This window comes from Procambarus clarkii, chromosome 41 (assembly GCF_040958095.1).
Source record: "Procambarus clarkii isolate CNS0578487 chromosome 41, FALCON_Pclarkii_2.0, whole genome shotgun sequence".
In the NCBI taxonomy this organism is placed as follows: domain Eukaryota; kingdom Metazoa; phylum Arthropoda; class Malacostraca; order Decapoda; family Cambaridae; genus Procambarus; species Procambarus clarkii.
Genome location: NC_091190.1, coordinates 17,022,215 through 17,049,555, shown reverse-complemented (window position 1 = coordinate 17,049,555; position 27,341 = coordinate 17,022,215). Strand labels below are relative to the sequence as shown.

The 27,341-nt window shown below is 45.9% G+C and overlaps 1 protein-coding gene across 3 annotated transcripts in view; it reads right to left on the bottom strand.

The window, feature by feature from the left end:
• The window catches only part of mib2 (mind bomb 2), a 66,806-nt gene extending 43,141 nt beyond the window's left edge, over positions 1 to 23,665 (bottom strand). For all 3 annotated transcript variants that reach the window (XM_045746990.2, XM_045746991.2, XM_045746992.2), the window contains exons 1-2: positions 23,531 to 23,665; positions 4,996 to 5,271 (exon numbers count right to left, since the gene is read on the bottom strand). In XM_045746990.2, coding sequence (XP_045602946.1) covers positions 4,996 to 5,227 — 232 coding nt within the window. In that variant the 5' untranslated portion in view covers positions 5,228 to 5,271; positions 23,531 to 23,665. The remainder of the gene's footprint in view (positions 1 to 4,995; positions 5,272 to 23,530) is intronic.
• Between the last annotated feature and the right edge of the window lie 3,676 nt (positions 23,666 to 27,341).

Below are 27,341 nucleotides of genomic sequence, written 5' to 3'. Positions count from 1 at the left end.
ATTCTTGGATGATGACTCACTTTGCATATTAAACTGGAACATTTTAATTGAATTGCTAAATTATGATACTTCATGTGAAATATAATTATGAATTTATTATTTAAGTTGTGTTTAACTTTGTTCCCTAGAGCTTTGAGTTGAGGTGAGAAAGCCTCTGTGGTTTCAAGATATTAATGAGTACATGTTTGGAGTTGATACATGGTAATAACATCTTTTGAGAATATTTTGTGATACAGGCAAGTTCCATTCCTTGTCTTGTATGTAATGATCATGAATGGATGGTGGCAGCATTTCGTCTTCTACTATCTACTCTTCTACTTCTACTATCTACTTTTCTACTTCTACCTATCTACACCTCTCCCTCCACCCATCTCTAAACTCTCACTTCCAACTAATGACCCTCCTCGCTCCTCCCACCTCCCTACCTCTTACCCCAAACCCTCACTAATTACTTCACTATTCATTTCTTTCCTTTCGTTTCCTCTTATACGTTTGTGGCAATGATTCTGTATTCTAGAGTTCTCTCTAGAGTTTCGGGTAACTGATCAAGTGACGGCGCCTTGTAGTCTTAGCACCTAGGTAGTCGAATACCTAGGTTTACAAGGTGTTGAACGAGAGAGGTTGCCTTAGGAACTCTGGAGGGTGCTCTAGAATAGTTAGCTAACTGGGGACGGGATAACGGACTAGAGAGAGCTGTTTCCCCCGGCCTCGTTAGTTAACTGGGGGGGTGGAATAATGGACAAGATAGAGCTATTTCCCCCACCCCCCGTTACAACCCTTCCCCCCTTTAATATATATATTATATACCCCTTCCCCCCTTTAATATATATATTATATACCCCTCCCCCCTTCAATATATATCGTATATCCCCTGCGCCCTCTCACAATACCCCTTCATCTGCACTTACCGTTTCTAATTATTACCCACACACCTTTCCCAGATTCATTCGCCTAGCCAACTACTCTCTCTCAAGTACTCTCACAAACCCAGTGTACCTTCCTGTATATATATAATGTATATAAATAAATAAACCATTTTTTTTCTCGGCCATCCAGCATCGTTCCCCAATTTGCCAGGCTAATACAGGCACCCAGCAACCCCTCTTCCAGCCCCCTCCCGTCACCCCCCCCCCTCACACCCTTTCCCCTTTGTTTAAGTCACTGCCAAATACCACCTGGCGGTATATGGCCACCGGTGTCTGTCTGTCTGGCTGGCCGTCTCCCTCGGTAGGTGTCAAGTGTTCGTGTATGTAGCCGCCTCAGACTCCACACACTCGCTACACTCTTCAAGTCGTCATGTTTATACTTGAGTCTGTACACCTGTCAAGACTCCAGCTCTCGTGAAGGCCCGGGGGGGGGGGGGGAGGATGTGCGCGGGAAAGCCACGCCAGCGGGGTCACGGTCACCTCTCTCAGGACGACCAGCTGACCACCTCCCCAGTACCACCTATAGCGTTCCCAGCACCACCTATAGCGTTCCCAGCACCACCTATAGCGTTCCCAGCACCACCTATAGCATCCCCAGCACCACCTATAGCGTCCCCAGCACCACCTATAGCATCCCCAGCACCACCTATAGCATCCCCAGCACCACCTATAGCGTCCCCAGCACCACCTATAGCGTCCCCAGCACCACCTATAGCATCCCCAGCACCACCTATAGCGTCCCCAGCACCACCTATAGCGTCCCCAGCACCACCTATAGCGTCCCCAGCACCACCTATAGCGTCCCACAATAAGGTTTGTCGTATACCTACCTAACTTGTTTGTTTTAATAATTCATTGTGTCGGGGAACAGGCAGCCAGTATATACATACAGCACATGTTAGGCTTATATCGAGGTTCCCAACCCGCCGGTCGGCCGAGCGGACAGCACACTGGACTTGTGATCCTGTGGTCCCGGGTTCGATCCCGGGCGCCGGCGAGAAACAATGGGCAGACTTTCTTTCACCCTATGCCCCTGGGCCTCGTAGATAGCGCGCAGGACTCGTGATTCTGTGGCGCGGGTTCGATTCCCGCACGAGGCAGAAACAAATGGGTAAAGTTTCTTTCACCCTAAATGCCCCTGTTACCTAGCAGTAAATAGGTACCTGGGTGTTAGTCAGCTGTCACGGGCTGCTTCCTGGGGGTGGAGGCCTGGTCGAGGACCGGGCCGCGGGGACACTAAAGCCCCGAAATTATCTCAAGATAACCTCAAGAAGATAACCCCCCCCCCCCCCAACAAGCTGACTAACTCCTGGATACCTATTTACTGCTAGGTGGAACGGGGCATTAGATGATAAAAAACGAGATTCCAACGCGGAATTCTCGATTATAAGTCGTGAACGAATCCGACTGTACTACCGGGTCCCTTTTATATAGTGTGCTTGAAATTATATAATGTGGACCAACTAGGCATACTTTTGTGACAATAATTGTATTACTGAGAAAATCAACTGGAGCTCTGAGGTGACTCGAACCCTCGACCAAGAGACTCTCAGGCGCTGACGCTAACTCCTGGACCACCCCTGACTTGATAAAAGCTATACAACCGGATTTCTACTGAAATCACAGGACGTCTAGCGGTCTCTACTAAAGCCAGTCCCAAACACTGGAGTGTGTGTGGGCAGCGTAGATCATCCACTGTACACTCCAACTTCAGATACACACAGAAATCACACTAACGTGATATATTACATATAAATATAAATAATATATATATATATATATATATATATATATATATATAAATAATATATATATATATATATATATATATATATATATATATATATATATATATATATATCAATGAGAAAAAGCTCATCGGTGCTCGAGTTGATTTTTCTCATTGATGTATATCACGTTAACGGAATTTCTCTGTGTAACTGTATTACCGGCTTAGCTTTGCTGCGCCACAGAGCGAAGGTGGAGGGGGTGGAGGTGGAGGGGGTGGAGGAGAAGAAGATGGAGGTGATGAGGAAGGAGATGATAGGGAGGGGGGCGAAGGAGAGGCAGGAATGTAGAGGGAGGGGGGGGGGTGATAGAGCAAATGCGTGTGTGGTTTGTTTCAGAGAGTCGACCAACGGCACCCTAGCCGTGCCTTTTCAACTCTTGGTCCGTGTGTCGCGTCCCAATTCATTTTAAAGCTGCCTAATGACCGAGTCCTCTTAACTATCTCTTCCTGTAGTTCGTTCCACTTGCTGGCGACGCTAAAGTTTCTCCTGTCGTCCCTCCGCCTCGTCGGTCGCCACGCGTCAACTCTAGTATAGTACTTCCGTCTTACCTTCTAACACTGGCTCTGTCCACCGTCTCACATCTAACTTTAATATCTTGTACGTTGTGATCATTCCCTCTCTCCAACCTGGCGGGAGTTCACCGAGCCTTTCACTATACAGGATCCCACAGTTCTGGGATATGAGGATCCAACACGAAAACGCCCGGGCATATATATCCTTCAATTTCTCTGTGGGTCATGTCAAGGTTGGGCGTGTCTCAAGTGTTCTCTCTGGCCGGTGATTTATTCCCCGGCTCAACAATGGTGCAAGTCATGACCTCACCTCAAACGGCCAAGCCGTATGTGATCTCTGTCAAATGCTGAGCCCAGAGACTGACTGGCTGAGAGGGTAAATGAAACGTGTAACAGAGTGTAAAGGAGTCAGTCAAGGGCGTGTGACAGGATGATATCCAACAAGACATCTGGCTTAAGAAGGGAGAGGGACCTAGGCCCACAAGCGGGAACACACACACCATGTGGACCCCGTGGCGCAGCGGTAAAGCACTCGCCCGAGGCGTCGCGAGCCCTTTGGCCTGGGTTTGTATCCTGGCCGGGGAGGATTGACTGGGCGCCAATCCTTAACCTGGATTAAAGGCGCCCAATCCTGGGCGCCTTTGTTGACCCAGTAGTGAATGGGTACCTGGTTGTTAAACGATTTGGTGGGTCATATTCTGGGGGAAAATAAGGATTAAGGACCTGCCCGAAACGCTGCGTGTGCTTGTGGCTGTACATGAATTAAGAACTCTTGTATCTATAAATAAAAAGATAAAAAAAGAGAATACTAGAACAATAAATAACCTATACACATTGACATCACAATAACGGGCCATACTCGACCTGGCCACTCAACATTCATCCATTCATTCATTCACTCTCACACACACACACACACACACACACACACACACATACACTCACTCACTCACTCACTCACTCTAGTACTTGACCATTGGTGTGGGCTGCCAGTATTTCAACTATAGGCAAAGTATGAGTTTGATTTCTTTTTAATTTTGCAGTTCATAATGTTTTATACTATAGAAAGAACAAACATCAGAGTGTAATTATAATATTGCAACATTCCAGAAGTCTGGCCTGAACTTTTCAAATGCTTCAAGAGCAGACCTTAAATCTAAATTATTCCTGCATTTTTGTGTGTATGTATTGTACTGTAATGTAAGGTAACTATAGTGCGGCTAGTTATGTTTGTGGAAGAGTCCGATACTAATATCCTGTATGCAAGTATTGTTACTTCCATACAAGAAAGGTATTCTGAAATCAATACGGACACCATGTACAATAGGCCTCACGAGTATCGAGTATCAGCCTACAGGTATGATAGGCCTGATAAAACAAGCCATGTGGCCCTACACACAACTCAAGTGTACTCATCTCCCATTTTAGGCCTTCACTGTACGAAAGTACGAGACTAATATAAGTACTGTACGAAATATGTACGAAAGATACTAGTTTGTGGGTTGAGTGTGGCGTCAGTAGCGAGAGAGCATGACGAGACCCTGGTGCTGGCCCCCACACAGGGCTGACTCACCTGGCGGGTGCGTCGGGTCTCACCTCAGCCCGGGGGAGACGGTCCGGGTAGCATGTCCTCCCCCTTCCAGGCACAAACCAGACTCAACCTCGCTGTCAACACCTAGGATAAGCTCAACTCTTATTTGAACTGCAAATGGGTTATACAAATCACAGTAGGTGTATGGTATGGGTTAAAGTGAGAGGGGTACTCACCTATGGGAGCATTATCAAGGAGCCTGAGGTCATGGGCGGCCTGGTAGCCCACGCGGTAGTTGGTGCGCGCCCCGGCGTCCCACTGGACCACTACGGTGCGGTCAGGGGTGGTGGAGGAGCCCGGCCTGCCCACCTCCACCACGGTGCCTGCGTGGCCTGCACCACCATCCTGCTCCCCCCACTTCCAGTCCGGGCCCCGCACCACCCTCACCCCCACCTCCACCACGCCCATCCTCGCCTCCTCACGCCCGCTTTCGTCCTCTCTATCTCTCTTTCCTGGAAAATAAGAGACACGTTATTACCTTCATCCTCAAGAGGTAATCTTGCCCGAAACAATTACTGGCTTTAGGCATAAGTTTGTACTAGCAGCTCTACCTAGAAATCCAACATTCTGTTTGTAACTGTCGTCGGTACCCACAAGTCGGGGTTCACCCTCCACATATGACTGCTTACTCCTGCTGTATTACTAACAATGCAGTGCCAAGCACTAAAACAAATCAATAACAAAAAGGGACCTCTTCCAGCTACTATCGCCCGCACCTGTCACGGGGGAATTTTATTGAGCCCTTCTGTAGAAACACACACACTACTGAAAGGTTCATATATCAAATTTTGTAGCATATATAAAATTATTAGTGGCAATCCCCACAAGCTAGGCCTAAATATAATGAATTGTTAGTTCATAAAATAAACCTTTAGCGGTGGCACACAATATACGTGTATAGTACGATTGTCTATACATTCCTTCGTCAGAAATGCGTGGCAAACTTGACCATCTTAAAACCCGCTTAACCCAAACATATGATGCCATTGTCGAACTGGCTAGATAAGGCTCCGGTTCTCACATCAATGATTGATTATTTATCTGGCGCGATAACAACCACAGCCTGGATTCATCAATCATCTACGCAACCACCTGCGAAACCTGTACATCTTTCAAGAATCATGGCGACTTTGTTTATATAAACAGTTTATGAGAGGGGGCACAACAGAAGCACAACGAGGCTGTTTTATAATAACAATAGCCTTAGATTGTGAAGCTCATAGACTGTTTAATAAATGTAAACAAAGCCGCCACGATTGTAAAAAGACAAACAGGCTTCGTAAGTGGACGTGGAAATGATTGGTGACTCCTGGACCAGGAGTCGACCATATTAAACAGACTTTTGCCGGAAGCTAACAAATGGACCAAACCCAAGAGGATAAAGGCTGTGTGAGGAGCCTACAGGACCCTAGGATCATCCTTAGTGCAACATTCTTAGCGTGCCTTATCCTACACCCAGCACACCATCCCCCCCCCCACCCCCCGCCTCCTGTCCGGGTCATCCAAGTGTGCTATTATCTCCCCCCCCCCTCCCTCCTCAATATCAAGGTTGTTCTAGGAGGGACGGGATACCATTGTAACCCCCCCCCCCTCTCCCCAATGTCATGGTAGTGTTCCCAGTGCGGATGGGGTGCCTCAGCCCCCCCTCCAATGTCATGGTAGTGTTCCCAGTGCGGATGGGATGCCTCAGCCCCCCCTCCAATGTCATGGTAGTGTTCCCAGTGCGGATGGGGTGCCTCAGCCCCCCCTCCAATGTCATGGTAGTGTTCCCAGTGCGGATGGGGTGCCTCAGCCCCCCCTCCAATGTCATGGTAGTGTTCCCAAGGGGGGGGACGGGGTTCCTCTGCCGCGTTAAAGCGCAAATTGTGTTCGTGCAGGAAATATAAAGACGTTTACGCAGTGCGTGAAAGTCACTTCAAGTGATGAGGTAGCTGGAACTATCTTCCCTCCATACAAAACTCCCCTGTACGTAAGCCAGGCACGTTGATAAGGCTCAACCCGACACACGCAGTGTACAAGTTTACAATCTGCTACACATATTTACATTTCCAAATATAAAATACCGTAGACATAAACAGGCATAGATGTATGCCCCCAGAAGGAAGAGTCTTATATACCCGGCGAGAATGTAATCATAGTCGCCATTGTGACGCATACCTGGATCATACCTGGAGTGGGGTCTGAGAATTCTCCTACTCCCGAAGCCCCGCCTGAGGCAGGCTCGACTTGTGATAACATAGTCCAATCGGCTGTTGCTTTGGATGCCACACAGCACCGCTCCTGTGCTAGGTAAGTCCACTAAGGGCTCACCATAGCCCGTGCTACTTGCCCCGCTCCTGTGCCAAGTTACGAGCTCACCATAGCCCGTGCTACTTGGAACTTGTTCCGAGTAGCTGAATCTATAACAACAGCTGTTGCTTGGATGGCCATACAGCCACTACAACTATGCTGGTCCGGCACAGCTTGCAAGAACGTGTCCGAGTTTCTCTTGTTATTTGTTCAGTTCAAGTAAGTTTACTGAGAAAAGGAAGTACACCTCAAAAGGATAGAGTAGCTGAGGCTATTTCTACCCTCGTCCTATAAAAGATCCTTCAAGGGGGGTTCACAAACCCACACAGTACACAATTATTAATCATATTCTACAGTTCACATTCCTATTTGTTCAGGAACAGTGGTTATTTGCCCCCTTCAATATACATGTAATCATTGTTGGTACTGGGAGCGCGCGCGCCCCCCATACTGCTCAGATCTAGCCTCTCATGGCAGGTATTTCCCTGACTTGTCCTTGCGTGAAGGTAGCGTACTCACTCCCTAAATGCGTCATGGCTACACGCATCAACTCGGCCTCCTAAATAGAGCGTCGCATTTTGACGTATATTTTATCTAAGGGCAAAAATCGTCGTACTAGAAAGTGTTAACGGCTCGCGAAATTGTCATACTGTCCCGTTTTCTGTTTTGGGTCCTCTGGTATGTCAGGATAAGAACACTTTAGTCCGACAGTTTCTTGACGTTGGGAAACCTTAGGAGAACGCGCTGCATTTTCTACTGTTTTTCCTCACGTGTGTTTATCACTTTGCATATAATTTTCGTTTGGTTTCACATTAAACACACATTATCAACTTTTTGTTGATCTTATTGCCAAATCATCTGCCCGACACATACACACACACACACACATGCACGCATACACACATCAAATGAAATGCATTAGGACGTGATGTGGTGGAGGCAGAAATCATACAGTTTCAAATGTAGATATGATAGAGCCTAATAAGCTCAGGAATCTTTACACCGGTTGATTGACAGTTGAGAGGCGGAACCAATGAGCCGAAGCTCAACACCTGCAAGCACAACTAGGTGAGTACACAAGAGCTAGCGGCCTAACCACACACTCGGGCAATTGTCGGATGAGCTTTGCGGACGTGAAAGCACAACGCACCCGCGCTGGCCCGGTCACCGCTAATCAAACCTGCTCTTCATCAGCACACACACCACACCACCACGCGCGCTAATGTCACTCATACGGTAACATTATGCACTCCTCGCCTCTTTGTTGGCATAATGGGCTCAACATTCACTCTCGAGTTGATTACCCACCCCAACCACTTCCCTAGTATACGTACACGTGTGTGTACTCACCTAGTTGTGTTTGCGGGGGATGAGCTCTGGCTCTTTGGTCCCGCCTCTCAACCGCCAATCAACAGGTGTACAGATTCCTGAGCCTATTGGGCTTTATCATATCTACACTTGAAACTGTGTATGGAGTCATCCTCCACCACATCACTTCCTAATGCATTCCATTTGTCAACTACTCTGACACTAAAAAAAGTTCTTTCTAATATCTCTGTGGCTCATTTGGGCACTCAGTTTCCACCTGTATGTGTGTGTTTCGACGAAAATACAACCTCTAACACCACTCAGCACGTGTCCGAAAGTATCATCTGACACCACTCAGCACGTGTCCGAAAGCATCAACAGGAGTCTAGGTCTCTTACCCTGCGTCCCACTGGAACCAGTTCCCGCCAATCCACCTCCCTCCTCACTGTACAACTATAACAAAAATCGCCAATCTGTTTCCACCACGCTGGTCACCGGATATCCTTTCCTAACACTGGCCTTGTCAAACTGCTGCGCACGTAGAGCACACCGCCAAGCTGCCGTCAAGTCGCGTTCTACTAGAGCGCCTCCACCTTCCCATTCTGAGGGTCAGCCCCAGTAGCGAGCACCCGAGGGCGATGGAAGTGGGGGCGGGTGGACTATATTCACACTCACCGCCGCCACTCACAGCACTGTTTCTGTGCCAGGTAAGTCCACTACGGGCTCACCATAGCCCGTGCTACTTGCCCCGCTCCTGTGCCAGGTAAGTCCACTACGGGCTCACCATAGCCCGTGCTACTTGCCCCGCTCCTGTGCCAGGTAAGTCCACTACGGGCTCACCATAGCCCGGGCTACTTGCCCCGCTCCTGTGCCAGGTAAGTCCACTACGGGCTCACCATAGCCCGGGCTACTTGCCCCGCTCCTGTGCCGGGTAAGTCCACTACGGGCTCACCATAGCCCGGGCTACTTGCCCCGCTCCTGTGCCGGGTAAGTCCACAACGGGCTCACCATAGCCCGGGCTACTTGCCCCGCTCCTGTGCCAGGTAAGTCCACTACGGGCTCACCATAGCCCGGGCTACTTGCCCCGCTCCTGTGCCAGGTAAGTCCACTACGGGCTCACCATAGCCCGGGCTACTTGCCCCGCTCCTGTGCCAGGTAAGTCCACTACGGGCTCACCATAGCCCGTGCTACTTGGAGCTTGTTCCGAGTAGCTGAATCTATAACAACAACAACAACAACAGCCACTGCAAGAGGAGGAAAACACGTACGGTATTTTAAGGTCATGTTATCTAATACATCTTCCTGTATTAGCCAAGCTTCACCACTGTATCACCACCACTTACACTGCTGTTAGTGGAGGATATCATTCATTAATATAACTTATAATACACAATGTATGATAGCGACGAGCTGAGCCAAGCTGACCACAACTTATAGCCTGACCTACGTTATCATAACGCATTTGGCCGCAAGCTATAGAGTGTATGGATGCGGCAGTAGTCTACACGAATTCGATAAATTGTTAAACATAAACAGCAGTCAAATCAGGTAAAAATGTTAGGGATTAAAAACTAGAGCAAGCAGGGAGACTGGCCCCACTCCTCTCTCTTACTCCCTTCCGTCGTACATCCAACGCTTCACTTAAAAGGGAGGGAGGGATTAAAGCAGGCAAGGAGGTTGGTAAGGCAGAGAGGGAGGAAGGGAAAGGCAAGGAGGTTGGTAAGGCAAGGAGGGGAGGTTGGTAAGGCAAGGAGAGGAGGCAGGTAAGGAGGGAGGGGAGGCAGGTAAGGGTCGAGGGACGGAAGGCAAGGAAGGGAGGCAGGCGGGATTGAGGCAGACAAGCAGCAGGCAACATCAGGCGTGGGATAATCAGTTTGCCTACAGGAAACACACCTGGGACACAAAGTCACTAAGAGACCCGTCTCATCTGTTTCAATCAAGTCTCTCCCACCGGCTGCCTGCCTCTCCTACCTGCTTCTTTCTTCTTTCGTTTTAACTCAAGCTAAGGTCTAAGAGGGTTACCCAGTGTTGTAAATACAGTTACCACACGCTAAAAGCTCTCTCTTCAGTCCATTCTCAAACTTGTCATTATAAAACGATTTAATGATTATCGTTAATAGATAATTATATATTTAAATTTAATGTCGAGCTGAAATCTTATTAAGTTACACAGTGATGCTGGAGTCAACCGTGTGACCAATTAAATATATTTCACTTATATCGACCTGTTAAATTATTAGTCGTCAATATAATGCTGTCCATGAGAATGGTACAGCCCGAGTGACACTGATACTGACTGAGCGCCTTGTGTTGTGACTGCCATCATTTGGATGTTCACAATGATGGGCTAGGTGGTTAACCTTGAGAATATCTATCTATAAAATAATATGTCTGTTTGCCTCCCCTGTCCAAGGTTGGAAGCCAGACACTTGGGACTTGCTCCAAACCACTTTTCTGGGTGACACATGGGAGGTATGGGACTGTCACAGGACACCAGGATCAGCCACAGTGTCCCCCTTTAAGAAGAGTCCATTCCTATTTCGAATCCCAGTGTAACGAATAGTAAATCGAGAGGAAAAAAATGAAGAACACCATAAAGTGAGAGAAAGTGAGGTTGGAGGAGTGAGGGAAGAATGTGAGGAATAGTAGTCAAGTGAGAGGGGAAGTTTAGAAAGAGAGAAGATGGGATGAAGGGCAGAGTTAGATAGAAGGACAGAGGAAGTAGAGGAAGATAAATAGAAAGTTAGAAAAAAAGAGCTAGAATAAGTTAAGAGTAGATAGAGGTAGATAGAAAGGTAGAAGGGCTCCCACCATACATTCTGACTGTTTACCAGACAAGGAATGGAACTCGTATCTTTAACAGTATTAACTTATGTTAACAAGTAACAACTGCAAGCATTGGAAGCAGTAATTTAATAATCTTAAAGTCTGAATCTTTAGTAAGTAATCTTCAGAGTGCTTTCCACTCTAGCTTTCACTTTAGCAAGTCCAAAAATGAATCAAAAGATCTTAGGTTATCGGATTTAAGATAAATTAAAAATAATTTAAAAGAGATTATTCATTTATTGTATATTTCATGGATAATTATATTCCACTGACTTTTCCCATATCAACACTAATTCAGAATTAGTCACCACACAAATTTAGAGCAACACGGCTGACTGCCCCTACAAATGTCACAGCATTTAGGAAACACAGAATACTGAACTTACAATCAAACTCACCCAAGGTCTCTGGAGTACAAGTTGGTTAATACGAGATGCGGAATACGATATAATAAGGAGATGGGGAATACGACTGACAGTCTAGGCCCCAGCCGGCCGGGACAGACCAGCAAAGACTCTGGTCTGCTCTTGCTAGATCCTCTAATGGAGCGAGGAATTCTCTATCAATGTACAACTGCTCGAGAATTGATGAGGAAACCAGGAGGTAAGCCTGGAGATAGCTGGTTGATTGGGTTGTTGCAATCTAGATTGCAACTAGAGGCTATCTTCCCACCACACCTAGACAGCGGCGTGTTTGATGCTAAGAACACACAGTCAACCGTCTGCCGTTACCTGCTTAGCGAGGCAAGGTCACCTGACACGACCTTACCTCGTCCAACCTATGAACCTTAATATTTGTGAAGTACGACTTTTAACGTTGTACGGACGGACACTCCTAGCACCGCCAAAATCCTGTGTGAACTGACTACTTATTTCAGTTAGTGAAATATTGAATACAAACCATTTATAGTGTTACACTAGTGTCTCCTACGATGTTTTTTCAAGTGTTTTCGGGCTATCACAATCTCCCTATTTTTGTTACTAAGTTGTTATAGCATTGTATCAAATAACATTTGTGTAAATGTGATTATGTTGGATGTTTGTTGGGATTGCACGTTTATATATAGAGAAAGAGGGGGGGTGAAAGGGGGAATGGCATGTTGCTCGCAGGGACTGGCCGAGGGGCAGGGATGCAGGTGCAGGGGTTCCTGCATGGCGCACATGAGACAATAGTGAGAGGCGAGCGTGGGAACCAGCCTCGCTTCTCACGGGAGGGAGAGAGAGAGGGGGAGGTGTTGGGGAGAGACAAGGGGAATCCCCCCCCCTCCACTATTTCCGCCAAGCACCGGTAACCCGGACACACGGCCCACCACCACCGCCGCCGCACGCACATTCCCTCACTATTAACGGTATAATGTATATGAAAGATGCCACGATTCCACGTGTGTCGCCGGAACTCATTCACTCTCACATCTGACTATCGTAGATACTCTCAACTCCATCACATGGCCGGACAATACTGTCTGTCCTATGTGACGATATATTAGAATAAACGGGTGGATTTGGAAATTTCTCAACAGAAATTAACTTTCAGAAATAAACAGGTAAGACTATATGAAAATCTCTAAGTATAAAACTGCAGGTGTGTTGCTACTAAGCCCAAAGCAACAGTGAGAAGTTATGTTGGTTCGTTGTATATCTTAATATCCCCCACGCACAAACATCACTAATGAGACAAAGAACAAATATTCTTAAGACTCACTCGCTCTCATCTGTTGGCGATGACCCTCTGTACTTACAATTTACTATTTGTATCTGCAGAATCGAGCTTCAGCTCTTGGACCCCCGCCTTTCTAACCAATTCATTTTTCCTCTGCAATCTTCGCCTCCATATAATATGATTCTTATGGGGAATCCATAATTACCCCGAAGCCTCATGGGGGTCCATTGATTCTGGAGCTGATTCCCCGAACCCCAAATCGGGTCCTCGGTGCCCCAAACCGGAGCAAATCAATTAATTCCTTGATTCCGGAGCTAGGCTCCCGGTTCATCAGCCTGTTCTCCAAAGACCCATAAATGATTCCATGCACCCACCAAACTCCAACAGTTTATGAATGAAAAACGGTTTACACACGACTCACAACTGATGACGTGCTAAAACTTCCGGATCAAGTGCTTCACTGACGAATTTTCTTCGAACCGCAACGCTGTAAATGCTTCACCCACGTACTACAAATAATCGCCAACAGAACCTAAACACCTAACCTAAGCCTATATATATGCACAATATGCTAATATATTATAATATTAATTTATATTTAAGAAAAATTCCCGTCTTGAATGAACAGCATGTTAAAATTTATGAATGCGTCTGTGGGGTCGACCGTTGGATATAATGGACTTGAGTCGAGGACGGGTTGGGTGCATGCTCCGGGACCCCAGAAGGAGGGAAGAAAGTAAGAGCCCAGAGGGAGGGAAGAAAGTAAGAGCCCAGAAGGAGGGAAGAAAGTAAGAGCCCAGAGGGAGGAAGAAAGTAAGAGCCCAGAGGGAGGAAGAAAGTAAGAGCCCAGAGGGAGGAAGAAAGTAAGAGCCCAGAGGGAGGAAGAAAGTAAGAGCCCAGAGGGAGGAAGAAAGTAAGAGCCCAGAGGGAGGAAGAAAGTAAGAGCCCAGAGGGAGGAAGAAAGTAAGAGCCCAGAGGGAGGAAGAAAGTAAGAGCCCAGAGGGAGGAAGAAAGTAAGAGCCCAGAGGGAGGAAGAAAGTAAGAGCCCAGAGGGAGGAAGAAAGTAAGAGCCCAGAGGGAGGAAGAAAGTAAGAGCCCAGAGGGAGGAGGTAGCAGGCCAAAGAAAGAAAATCAATAACATCAAATATAAATGATTAGACTATAAAACATTGACAATAATACGAATTCAATGAATTATATATATATATATATATATATATATATATATATATATATATATATATATATATATATATATATATATATATATATATATATCAACAGACAGTGATGAAGTGAGGAACTCCACCATTACCCTAAGGTACAGGGTAACCCACAAGCTGGTGGGTGGGTCGGAAAATATAAACATCGTATATTTAGGTACCAGGACCTAACCCTGCCTCCACTATTCACGCCCGTCTCACCTCTTGGGTGGCTTAATCTTCATCAATCAGGTTCCATGACCATTTAAGCGCAATTAGCCTCTCTTGACAACGTGTCCCTAGAGTGGAGAGAAGAGTATCGATAAGTGGAATATATCGAGTACGCCCTTGAGTGCGTCTGAGAGAGTGGCAGAGTTCCGATGAGTGTGCCAGGATGACCCTTTAGGCGGCAGCTCTCAAGGCAACACGTTGTTCACAAAATACACCCTACACCTACCTGTTCTTGAGGGAGGAAGGGAGACAGACAGAGAAGAGAAGAGGAGAGAGAGAGTATTAAAGTGTTTGAGGAATGTAACAGGAGCCAAGAATGAATACTGGTATTTTTTTTTCCTACCACAGACGTGGCCACACATTTACAATGCTAATCAGCATATATTTTCTTCTGTCCTCCATGGACAGGGTTCTTTAACCCTGTCCATGGAAACAGTAACACTTGTCCATACAAGTGTTACTGGTGGTATGCGGAGGGGTGGGACAGAGACGCCCCATGCTTACAGCAGCGACAGGTCCAGAGAACAACGTCTCCGACCCGGCTGATAAAACACCACCCCAGGCTACACCCAAGCAACAATCACCTAACTGTTATGGCAGTGAAGACCCAACATGTCCTGATAATGGACCGACTCGTTGTTATCTTAATGGGGGGGGGGTCCGTGTTTAGTTTCTTAATGACTGTTTACGGTTAACTTGAGGTCGTTCCGAGGATGAGTGTCTCCTCGGCTCGGTCTCTGGCCAGGCCTCCTGGTTAGTGGCCTCGTCAACCCGGCTGTTAGACGCTGTTGTTAGAAGCCGAGATCAGGACGATCGCGAATAGAAACCAATCGTTATCTTGAAAATTGCAATTAGTTGACTGGATAGGAGCAACATGGTATATACTTCATGGATACCTGGTGGATACCTGGTTGATACCTGGTTGATGGGGTTCTGGGAGTTCTTCTACTCCCCAAGCCCGGCCCAAGGCCAGGCTTGACTTCTGAGAGTTTGGTCCACCAGGCTGTTGCTTGGAGCGGCCCACATACCCACCACAGCCCGGTTGGTCCGGCACTCCTTGAAGCAAACAATCTAGTTTCCTCTTGAAGATGTCTCGATGGATGGATGCCTCGTGACAGGTGAGGCCAAGGAATGGGAGCAGCAGTTTGCTTCAGTAAATCTGTACACATGCAACCTACCGATGTTATGTCTGTTCATCTGGAAAGTATCTTCCTCACACTATGCATTAAGTACCATAACCTCAAGTCAAGTGCACAATGACATGGTGCTTCCCAATCAATTTCCCGCTGGACAATTTTAACTCTCCACTTGTGCAACCTAACTGTCACCACACTATCACTGTGAGTGCCTTTCTCGACAACATTACTCCATCAGCGATCATTCATGGTGAACCAACCCATGAGACGAGTATGGTGCGCGCAGCTGCCTCTTGGTTAAGCCTATATCTGATATGATTGTACCATAGCATTAAGTAAAGGGTCAGGCTTCAGATGAGATTGACGATGGGAAACAGCTCTTAGCTTGCAGTTTCGTTGGGATTCCTAGTTAGCCCTGGTCTTAGAGAGGAAGTGAGCGAGAAAGAACAGGGAAGGAAGGAAGAGATGGAGGGACGGAAGAGATGGAGGCACGGAAGAGATGGAGGCACGGAAGGAAGCGAGGGAGGGACGGAAGGAAGCGAGGGAGGGACGGAAGGAAGCGAGGGAGGGACGGAAGGAAGCGAGGGAGGGACGGAGGGAAGGTGAGGGAGTTAAGATGAATGAGGTGGGTACAAGTTGAAGGGGCGGGGTGGGGGTAGACAGAGGGGAGGGCAGCATATAGGTGAGGGGGTGTGAGAGCTAAATTAGACTAAGCGGGTGGGCGTGGGACCGAGGCCAAGTGTACGTATTTAGTGTAGGCGAGGCCATGGGTCTTTAATACGGATTTACTGCCCGAGGTTGGGGAAGGTGAGCATTGACCCCTGTGTGTGGGCCGTAGGCGCTGGCGTGGACCGTGGGAGCTGGTGTGGGCGTGGACCGTGGGCGCTGGCGTGGGCGTAGACCGTGGGTGCTGGTGTGGGCGTGGACCGTGGGTGCTGGTGTGGGCGTGGACCGTGGGTGCTGGTGTGGGCGTGGACCGTGGGTGCTGTTGCAGATATCTGATAGACGCTGATCGCTTCAGAACACTGCAAGGATGAGTGCGGTTAAGCAAGCAGCCACCCTCGAGGACAACCGCCCAATGTTTAGCAGATGAGATACACAGTGCCTGGGCTCTAAGCTCAGGCCTTCAGCAGGCCGTCCTTGGTCAGGACCAAGATGACCAATGACTAGACCCCCTAAAATAAGGAGGACGAAGACTAGGCCCCCTAAAACAAAGTGGCCGAGGACTAGGCTTCTAAAACGAGGTAGCCCACATCTGGGCTTCGCCAAATAGATAGCCCACGTCTTTGCGTTTCTGACCAACTAGTTACGGTATAAATTCGTCTTCATACTGTCTACCAATACTGCGTCGTGACAAATGACAACCAACGCGTCACAGAGCATGCCTTCCCGCCTGCGAGCAGGCCAGAGGGAATATATTTTACAGCAGTTTTGGCGGTGACTTGAATACTGGTCGCATTATCTTGACATTGTGCATGAAGGTGTGAGCAGAAGACTGGTCTACACCTGATCCGACTGAGGATTGTAGCCTTGTTTTAAGGGGCCGTCCTGGTGGTGCGCCCACACCGTCTTGGTGGTGTGGGCGCGCCAGCTACTCTTATACGCCCACCTCCCTTACTTCAAGTTCCAATGCATAGGCTACTTGCTATATAGTTCAGGGGCGAAGCGGGCCTGCTTTCACCTGGTGAGGATTCGCAAGAGAAATGTGGAAATTGTTCTAATATGTTAATAAACGCCAGGGTACTACACATAAGGGGCATAACTGGCCGACCCCTCACAGTGTTCAAGAGAGAACTGGATAAGCACCTCCAAAGGATACCTGATCAACCAGGCTGTGACTCATACGTCAGGCTGCGAGCAGCCGCGTCTAACAGCCTGGTTGATCAGTCCCGCAATCAGGAGGCCTGGTCGACGACCGGGCCGCGGGGACGCCAAGCCCCGAAAGCACCTCAAGGTAACCAGGGTATGATAATGCAAGCGAAGGTTTGCGGAGCCCAAAGCAGAAATAACCTTGCTCGAGCAGTCATCAGAAACACCTGGTCTTTTCGTGACTATGGGAGTAGGAAAACTGTAAACCGGTTTCAGGTTAAAATAGCCCTATCATACCTGGAGCTACCAGCACGACCAATTAGACCTATACTAAACATGAGACGGGGATACTTAAAGTGGGTTTAAGTCGCCGTTGAGTCATGGTTGGGAGTGGCCTAAGGCCTCAAGACGTGAATTATTTGCATGATAATGCAGATAATGAATTACAATAACCTGGCTGAAGTTATGAAGAAAAAAAATCAGAAAATGAAGAAACGACGACGTTTCGGTCCGTCTTGGACCATTAGCAAGTCATGTATGATGATGTACTTGAGTGATCATCGCACTTGCTTGTGTGATGACCAGAAGCTTTATCCGTAACTAATTGATACAAATATTTACAGTTGAACTGAACCAATAATTAGCCGCACAATATTTTGCGAAGCAAAAATTGAACAACGTTAGGCTACCTTAAAATTAAGTGGCGAGTCATGGACAAAATATAATTAACCCAACCTCTATATGTGTCCTAGGCATAGTGTAGTACATAATTACACTTTATTAGGCCTGGAGTGTTTGGTTAGTTTCTAACTGACTTTGTTTTAATCTAACTCTACTTACATTAATTAAACTGTACAAATTGTGGATATATTTACATATGATATTTATATCAGTATATATTATTATGATATGCCTCTCAATCTCTAGTTGCTATATACTGTACTAGTATTTGTAGAATGGGTTGTTTATACACACGTCAGCTGGTGCGCCCGTATTGGTGTGTATCCCCCAACCCACACACCCACACCATTATCTAGTTCTCGCAAACAATATTACGCGTCGCTGACAAACCAACACATTCCGACAGCGTGCATCATCTATACTCACAGAAGTATCCAATGATTGTAGACATTAGTCATTCCTAAGTTAAACAACAGCGACTCGTCACTGCTTATGAAACGAAGTGGGTTGAGCAGGCTTGTGCGTCAAGAGCTTGTAAACATTGTGAACTTGTTAAGCGTAAATCCTGTTTCCCTGACCTAGTGTATTCACCTAGTGCGTGTTTGTGTGTGTATTTTACGAGAGACTGTCCGAAATATGATGGGAGTAGAAAGATGGGTAGACTTTGTTGTACATGCTGCTTTGGCGGTATGTTCACTCACAAGATCAATGGCGTTATCCAATAAACCCGCCCTTAGGGGCAAAATTAAACAATTTTAATTCATATTTCTATGAACCATCGGACTCCCCCACCCTCAAAGTATATTGGCTGGTAAGTTGATCTAGTCACTTGCTCACAAGGGATGTAGTTTAAAACCCGACAGCCTAGGAATTCTGAAGTTACTGTGCAGGTAAGAGGAATGAGAGAGGAGACAGGGGAGAGAAAAGGGACAAAGAGGGAAGAAAGAGGAAAGAAAGAGGAGACAGGAGGGGGAGATGAGAGAAGGGAGATCCAGTGGACAGACACGCGTGGCATATGTAAAAGGGGTGACCTATTGACTGGGCGGTGCAGAACGGGGTGCAGGTGGCGCCCAAGGCCAGTCAGGAGAGGCCGTGGATACACCCCATGGAACTCAACCGTTCTCAAGTATAATGATAAGCACGATAAAAAAGCACCCGAGGGAACGGAAAGAAAATTGTGCCTAACCCAATGCGAATACTACGAAGCGCTTACAAGGCCATTGTCAGTTTAACATTGAAATAAAAAGCAACGATTGTTAGTTTTCAGTGTAAAACAAATTAAAACACCTATTCAATTGGTGAATGAAACCATACTTGTTAAATAATGTCGAGATTATGAACCTTACTGATTTGCCTACTTACGAACTACTGAATCTCAGTCAATAGAGCCTCTCTCTGACTATCACTAACGAATGACTATCTGTGATCATTCAGTCCTTGCCTGACTCCCATTTGGAACATGTGATCTCAACAAGTACGTTATTCGTGAAATCAAGTCAACTCGCCACATGAAGGCTGCCACGCAGTTGGCTCCAGCTTCACTCTATACCTAATATAATGTAGGCTGTAGACTAACATTAAATACAAAACTTACTAAATAAGTCAGTTTCTATGGATAGGCTACTTAAGTTGATGTTGAATAACAACTCTTGGTTCGTAATATTATTTTTTGGAACATCAATTATTTTCCTACTGAATCCTCGTCACATTCGTTACCATAGTCGATTCCAACCCATCCTCACCAACAAAGGCCAAATGTTCGTTAATCCAACCGCCAAACCCCCAGTTTATGAATGATAAATATTTTAGACACAACACAGCTTATGACTTATGTACTTTTCTCAAGCAACGCTTCGTTCACGTCCTCTGCTCGAATCGCACCTGTCTAAATGCATCGTCCTGGAGCATATCTGGACAGTGTTTCGGGAGCTCTAATCCCCCGAGCCCGGCCTGGGGCTCGACTAATGATAACCACTTGGGCTGGATGGAAGAGCGATGGTCTTGCTTCATGCAGGTCGGCGACCGTCCAAATGGTTGGGCATCATTCCTTCCCCCCCCCCTTCCCATCTCAAATCCTTATCCCTTCCAAGTGCTATATAGTCGTAATGGCTTGGCGCTTTCTCCTAATAGTTCCCGTCCCTTACTCTTGGTCAAACATTCTGTTGCTTGGAGCGGCCAGCAGGTCCATGCTGGCCGCCTGAAATGCAGATATGTAGTGACCATATCTACTACAACCTGGTTGGTCCGGTACTTCTTGCAAGGAACCTATCTAATTGTTTTTTGAGGAAGTCCAACTTTGTTCCGGCAATATTTATAATGCATGCTGGGAGAGTATTGAACAGGTGTGGACCCTAATGTTCAGATACTGCTCTCTGATTGTGCCTATAGCACCTCTACTCCTCACTGATTCTATTCTATATTTCCTTCCGTGTCTTTTGCCCCAGTATGTTGTCAGTCTACTTCGCAAATTTGGAACGTACTGAAAATACCAATAATTGCCAACAAAACGTAACCACATAACCTAACCTAATCTAAGCCTAAGTATTCACAAAACACACGGGCTCACAGCATCTACATTGCCCTGGAAAACATCAGTTCAGATTAGAGCTTCTCCTGTCTCCCTCAGTTGCTAGACCACTATGACATGGCCAGAAATTTGAGCCAATTATCCCAAGTTTGCAAAGTGTAGGTAGTGTATACTGGTGATTGTAACGGATGGGAGAGGGGGGGGGGAGCATAATAAAATTATATTAAATTACCTCTCTGCAGAAGTAAATTGCTTAGCTCAGAAACTGTCGTGATTAAATTCTTAAAGCACTGACTGTTGATACATGGAGCAGGACGGGGATCGAACCGGCGTCCTGGTTAACCCTAGACGCGCGCCTTAATCCATCGACCGCCGAAAACCCATTAACCCCCTCTCACGAATGATAGGATAGACACCCCCCCCCCCTCTCGAATGAAAGGATAGACCCGTTCTCTTGAATGATAGGGTCGACCCCCTCTCCAATGACAGGATAAACCCGAAACCACCTTCTGCTCCCTGACTAGAAGGGGTGGTTTTGCTCCCCGAGCCCGGCTTGGGGCAAGCCCTTTCTCTCGAATGGCAAGATTGACTTGAGTTTCCCCTCGAATGGTAGGCTTGACCCCCCTAACTCGAATGGTAGATCAAATCAAAAGATAAGCGACAATAATCATAAACGTATGGGATACTGCAATCATAACCAGGGGTCAGGCTACAGTAGTCATAACCAGGGGTCAGGCTACAGTAGTCATAACCAGGGGTCAGGCTACAGTAGTCATAACCAGGGGTCAGGCTACAGTAGTCATAACCAGGGGTCAGGCTACAGTAGTCACAACCAGGGGTCAGGCTACAGTAGTCATAACCAGGGGTCAGGCTACAGTAGTCATAACCAAGGGTCAGGCTACAGTAGTCATAACCAGGGGTCAGGCTACAGTAGTCATAACCAAGGGTCAGGCTACAGTAGTCATAACCAGGGGTCAGGCTACAGTAGTCACAACCAGGGGTCAGGCTACAGTAGTCACAACCAGGGAGTCAGGCTACAGTAGTCACAACCAGGGGTCAGGCTACAGTAGTCACAACCAGGGGTCAGGCTACCGTAGTCATAACCAGGGGTCAGGCTACCGTAGTCATAACCAGGGGTCAGGCTACCGTAGTCATAACCAGGGGTCAGGCTACCGTAGTCATAACCAGGGGTCAGGCTACCGTAGTCATAACCAGGGGTCAGGCTACCGTAGTCATAACCAGGGGTCAGGCTACAGTAGTCATAACCAGGGGTCAGGCTACAGTAGTCATAACCAGGGGTCAAGCTACAGTAGTCATAACCAGGGGTCAGGCTACAGTAGTCATAACCAGGGGTCAGGCTACAGTAATCATAATCACGCAGGCTACAGTAGTCACAACCAGAGGACAGGCTACAATAATCACAAACACACAGGCTACAATAATCACAAACACACAGGCTACAATAATCACAAACACACAGGCTACAATAATCACACACACAGGCTACAATAATCACAAACACACAGGCTACAATAATCACAAACACACAGGCTACAATAATCACAAACACACAGGCTACAATAATCACAAACACACAGGCTACAATAATCACAAACACACAGGCTACAGCAGTCATAACCAAAAGACAGGCTACAGTAATCACAAACACACAGGCTACAGTAGTCACAACCAGAGGCCAGACTACAGTAGTCACAACCAGAGGACAGGCTACAGTAATCACAAACACACAGGCTACAGCAGTCACAACCAGAGGACAGGCTACAGTAATCACAAACACACAGGCTACAGCAGTCACAACCAGAGGACAGGCTACAGTAATCACAAACACACAGGCTACAGCAGTCACAACCAGAGGACAGGCTACAGTAATCACAAACACACAGGCTACAGCAGTCACAACCAGAGGACAGGCTACAGTAATCACAAACACACAGGCTACAGCAGTCATAACCAAAAGACAGGCTACATCAATCACAAACACAGGCTACAGTAGTCCTAACCAGAGGACAGGCTACAGTAGCCATAACAAACGAGTGTCTACAATAATTACTCAAACATGGTAACGCAAACAAAAAAATAAGAATAACTAAGACGAGATATGAAGGACGATGAGGAGTCAAGATTAAAGACCAAAACACGGCTCACTCCTGATTCGCATGGTACATGCTATAGGCCTACACTGCACACCTCTGTCTGTCTGTCTGTCTGTCTCTCTCTCTCTCTCAAATGCCTAATCAGCCATACCAACATATATTAATTCAGTTCAAGATATGAAGGTTAATAATGATCATATATTGTTTGTAAACTCATTTGGTCTACCACTAAATAATAATAATAAGTAAATGTGTAAATAATTAAATACGATTGATGTTACTACTACTACTAATAAGAATAATTCATCAATAAAGCAGGATTACTTACTGTAATCAAATTACAAACGTTACTTTATATATAAAATAGCGTTTGTATTTTCTACTAAAGTTATTCGTACAAATTTGCCATGATTTAAATATTCAACGACTAGAAAATTACTGATATTATGCCATGCTAATAAGGGGAACTAATCACAAGCTCAACTAATTGGCATCAACGTTGAGCACATGTCAACACCTGCTGAGCTCTGCCATCAACACCCTCCTGGTGGTGGTGTTGATGGTGTCTACACACACTATACCATTATCTTCCTAAAATAAAACTATATATAAAAGATAAATACAAAACAATGCCAAGTCAATCCGTGTGAGGGACGCCTGGGACACCCTCCAGACCTTCTTTCACTCTCCCTCCTCGGTTAATTACACAAATACTAATTTACGAGGAATATATATATGTGTATATAGGCCATAGAGGGGTCCAGAATGTGATGGAACCCAGTGAATTTGACGAGGTGTCATAATCCTGAAGACGCTTGTCAGGACTTGCCTGCCTTCCCCTGGCCATCTGCCCCGAGTTTTTGTCCCTCTATGTTACCCAGAGACACCAGACCTGCGCCTCCATATTCTCCCCATTGTCTCCTACTGACCTTATTGGGGAAGTCAGATGGGACAGTCGCAATAAGGTGGAGTGGTTAATCCAGCAAGTGAATATGTCTGGAGGAGAGTGAATGATGTCCCTCCTCCATCACTGATGTTTGTGTACTGAGGGAGACGGCGCCGGGCCCGCCATCTGTTGGCGGTCCTGGCCGCCCCACACGCGCTCATAATAATAATACCACCCACAACCCAAAAATACAAAAAAAAAAATACAAATATTTATTCAGGTAAAGTACATCCGTACAAGCTGAAATACAAAAGTTGATGGAGTTATAGATAGAGCTAGTACATACAATACCTAAAGCCACTATTACGCAAAGCGTTTCGGGCAGGAAAAACACTTAAAACTAAAACTACAACAATTACACTTGTTGTAGTTTTACAACATTACATTGGACTATGTAATCTTGTAATTGGAGAAGTATACATACGTGGCAGTAACATTACCTAGGCCTATGTAGTAAAATACAAGAAAGTGTATTAGTTAGCATTTAATTCATTTATAGATGTGAAGTTGTGATAACATACATGGGAGCGTAGCTCAGTTTAGGGTGTGTTTATTATGCACTATACATTCTCGGTAATACGTAATTCCCTTTTGCCCCGTGGGGATAGTTTATTGGGTAATGCCAATCATCCTGGGAGTGATTATACCCCTTGTACAACGCCACACCCAATAGGAAGAAAACCCGTTGGGTTGTTCATCCTGTCACTTGTACCTAGATGCAGCTTAACTGTCTCAAATAAATAGACTGTAAAACAAGGGATTTACATCTTACAACCCTCAAGTTGACTTTATCTTCCGGTTGCACTGTGTTGTTCGATTTGCACGTCAAAGCTGTCTTTCAAGAAGCTCGTGATCAGGCTCCTCTATTAGTGGTATTTTGCCTTACCCAAGATAGTTCCGACCATCTGTTCCCATGTGGAGTTTGACTCTGCAGATGGCCTTGCTTCTAGTTCTTTGGACTTTAGTGCTAGTAGGCAGCTTCTCCCAATTGTGGAACTTATAGGTTCTGTTTCGGGTATGGGACGATCGGGTCCCTGGGGGGTAATCCAGTTCGCTTCTGCAGTTAGCTTTCGCTATGTCGCTTGGCATTTCTGGTGGCTCATCTTGCTGAGGTCAATATGTTTTTCTCCTCTCTTACCTTCATTTTGGTTCTATTGTAAGTTGGGTGTGCCCTATGAGTCCTTGGAGGCCACAGAACACACCCCATTGTTATGGGTTTGCCTACCCTAGGGGCTCAGCTGTTTTTGTTCGGCTATGGCAGAGCCCCTTTGATCTATCAGGGTTATTGTCCTTCCAATTGCTCCAAGGTGTTCTTTTGCCTCTGGCCAGCTCCCGTCCCATCAGAGCCTTCGTGGTACTTAGTTCATATGCTTTTTGTCTTTTCTTGTGGTGCCTCTTCGTAGATATTTGCGTCTCCCTGGGAGTTCGAATAGATATGCTGTTTGTTGCTACCTTGTTCAAAGATTTAATTTTTTCTATAGCGTCTTCCTGCTTGACCTGCTGGTAGTGTGCAGTTGGGCCTCAATGGTTCAATGGTTTGGGGGTTTGTTATGAGTAGGTGGTTTTGGCCCTCTTTGGGAGTATTAAGAGCTTATTTCTTGGTCTCGTGTTGTGATGCAACGTTGTACTGTCTTGGTGTTGGGTTGGTTATCCAGGTGACATATCCCTGTTTGCGTCTCCTTTCCCTCCTCACACCCAGCCCTCCCAGTTTTCTTTCTTGCTTGGAGAGCTACCAAAGGACCTTCCCAGAAAGCTCGATAGATAAAATTAACTTTCTTTCTAGTGGGCCCATCGGTGGGTCCCCTTTCCAGCCCTTGCACTTTCTACCAGAGTTTGGGAGTACTGTATTGATAGGAGTGTAAATGATGGGGTTGATGAGCCTGTGCTACAAGCCAATGGTTTGGACCATTTAATAATTGTTTACATAGGATCAGCATTGTAAATGTGATCTACATTTTGTTTTTTGTTTGTTATACTTTTCTTGTTACTCTTAGTTATTGTGGTGGTCCCCAGACACCCTCTTGCTCAATTGAATGGACCAGATTCAGGTACTGGGGGATATGGTAGGCAAACCTGAATGAAGAGCCTTGTGCAGTAGGGGGGCTTGACAGGCACACCAGTGTGTTGCTCGGGGAGCAACCGAAGGGACCCACCAGAAAGGGCCATTTCATTTCATTCAGTGCTGGTTTTAGACCTAAATCCTCATATTTTTGAGTTTCCACTTGATTTTGATGCAATTTCACACAATGTAAAGCTTAAGAGATGCTACAATATACTGTATGCACCTTTTTCCTAAACTCCAAATATTTAATGTTTTCATATACTTTTCAAATTATTTACTCAAATATTTGTTATGATTTAGAAAGATAATCATATTTTAGTTATATATTTAATATTAATGTACTTTAATGATGTACTCCCCCCCTCTGCCATTAATGTAATATTAATGGCAGTCCCGACCGCAGCAAGCACAAATAAACGCCGAAGCGGGTGTGTCTGACAGTGGTCGAGACTTCCTCTGAAGTTTCTTTATCCTCCGCTTGCCTCTTCAGTTGATCCTCGAATTGCGGGAGTCCCTTCTGCACTTTGCATCTCCAGGCAGATCTGTCCTCAGCTGCTGTCTCAGCAGCAGCTGTGAACAGAAAATAAAAGCACAATACAAAATATCTTAACCATTAAACTGCTCCTGTAGTCCCAATGCAATTGGCTGGTGTGCCAATTGTCTGTGGGAGATTAGATGTGCCCAAAAAGTCAACACTAGATGCATCTGGCAATCTTTTGCCATACTGGAAAACATATGATGAAGGTATTGGTTTCATTTCTGGGCATTATTAAAAAAAACTGCCCCATGTCCGGTACATCACCATCCATTTACTGATACCCCATGCTAGGAACCAATGATGTCATGTACAAATGTCTTGTATTTTTATAGACCTGAAAGATATTAGTTATGAGAAATATATTACAAATAGTTAACTTGAAAATTAATTCCCCAGATTTTTTACATTTTCAACATTTGTTCCTCAATACACTCAAACTAAAAGTACCTAAACATTTTTTCCCCTCGTCATCAGAAAGAAATGTTTTACTACTGTATATAGAAAAGATAAAAAAAAAAATTTAGGCATACAAGGAAATTGGCTAAAATTTAGGGTGTGCTGTTTGGTGGATCAAAAGGGAAAAGCTGTGTTGCACACGTCAAAGAAGTTTACAAAATGAACCAATGAACCAGCCTCCTCCTGACCAAGAATGAATTGTCAGGCAGGCAGCAAAGCAATCTACTATTATTTTCCAATAGTATTTATTGTAAATCAACATTAATTTTGCTTAAATATAGGTTAAATATGCTTATATGGGGTAGTTAGGGAACCTAGCAGCTATTTTCAGTATTCTGTCTAGGGAAAATGGTTCCAAGTACCGAACAAATAACTTAAGTCACTATTATGTAAGCAAACACCACAAGGCAAATCCCATGAGAAGGGTTATCTTAGGTTATCTTGAGATGATTTCGGGGCTTAGCGTTTCCGTGACCCGGTCCTCGACCAGGCCTCCTTATTGTTACCCCCCCCCCCCCCCCCTCCAGGAAGAAGCCCTTAGCAGCTGTCTTACTCCCAGGCACCTATTTACTGCTAGGTAACAGGGGCATCAGAGTGAAAGAAATTCTGCCCATTTGTTTCTGCCTCCACTGGGAAGGGGATATTTATACCATATTTAAAACAGCATCCAATTCTAAAATAAACTTATAATGTATCTGTAAATGCTGTAATAATCTGGTGTAAACTGTTCTTCCAATA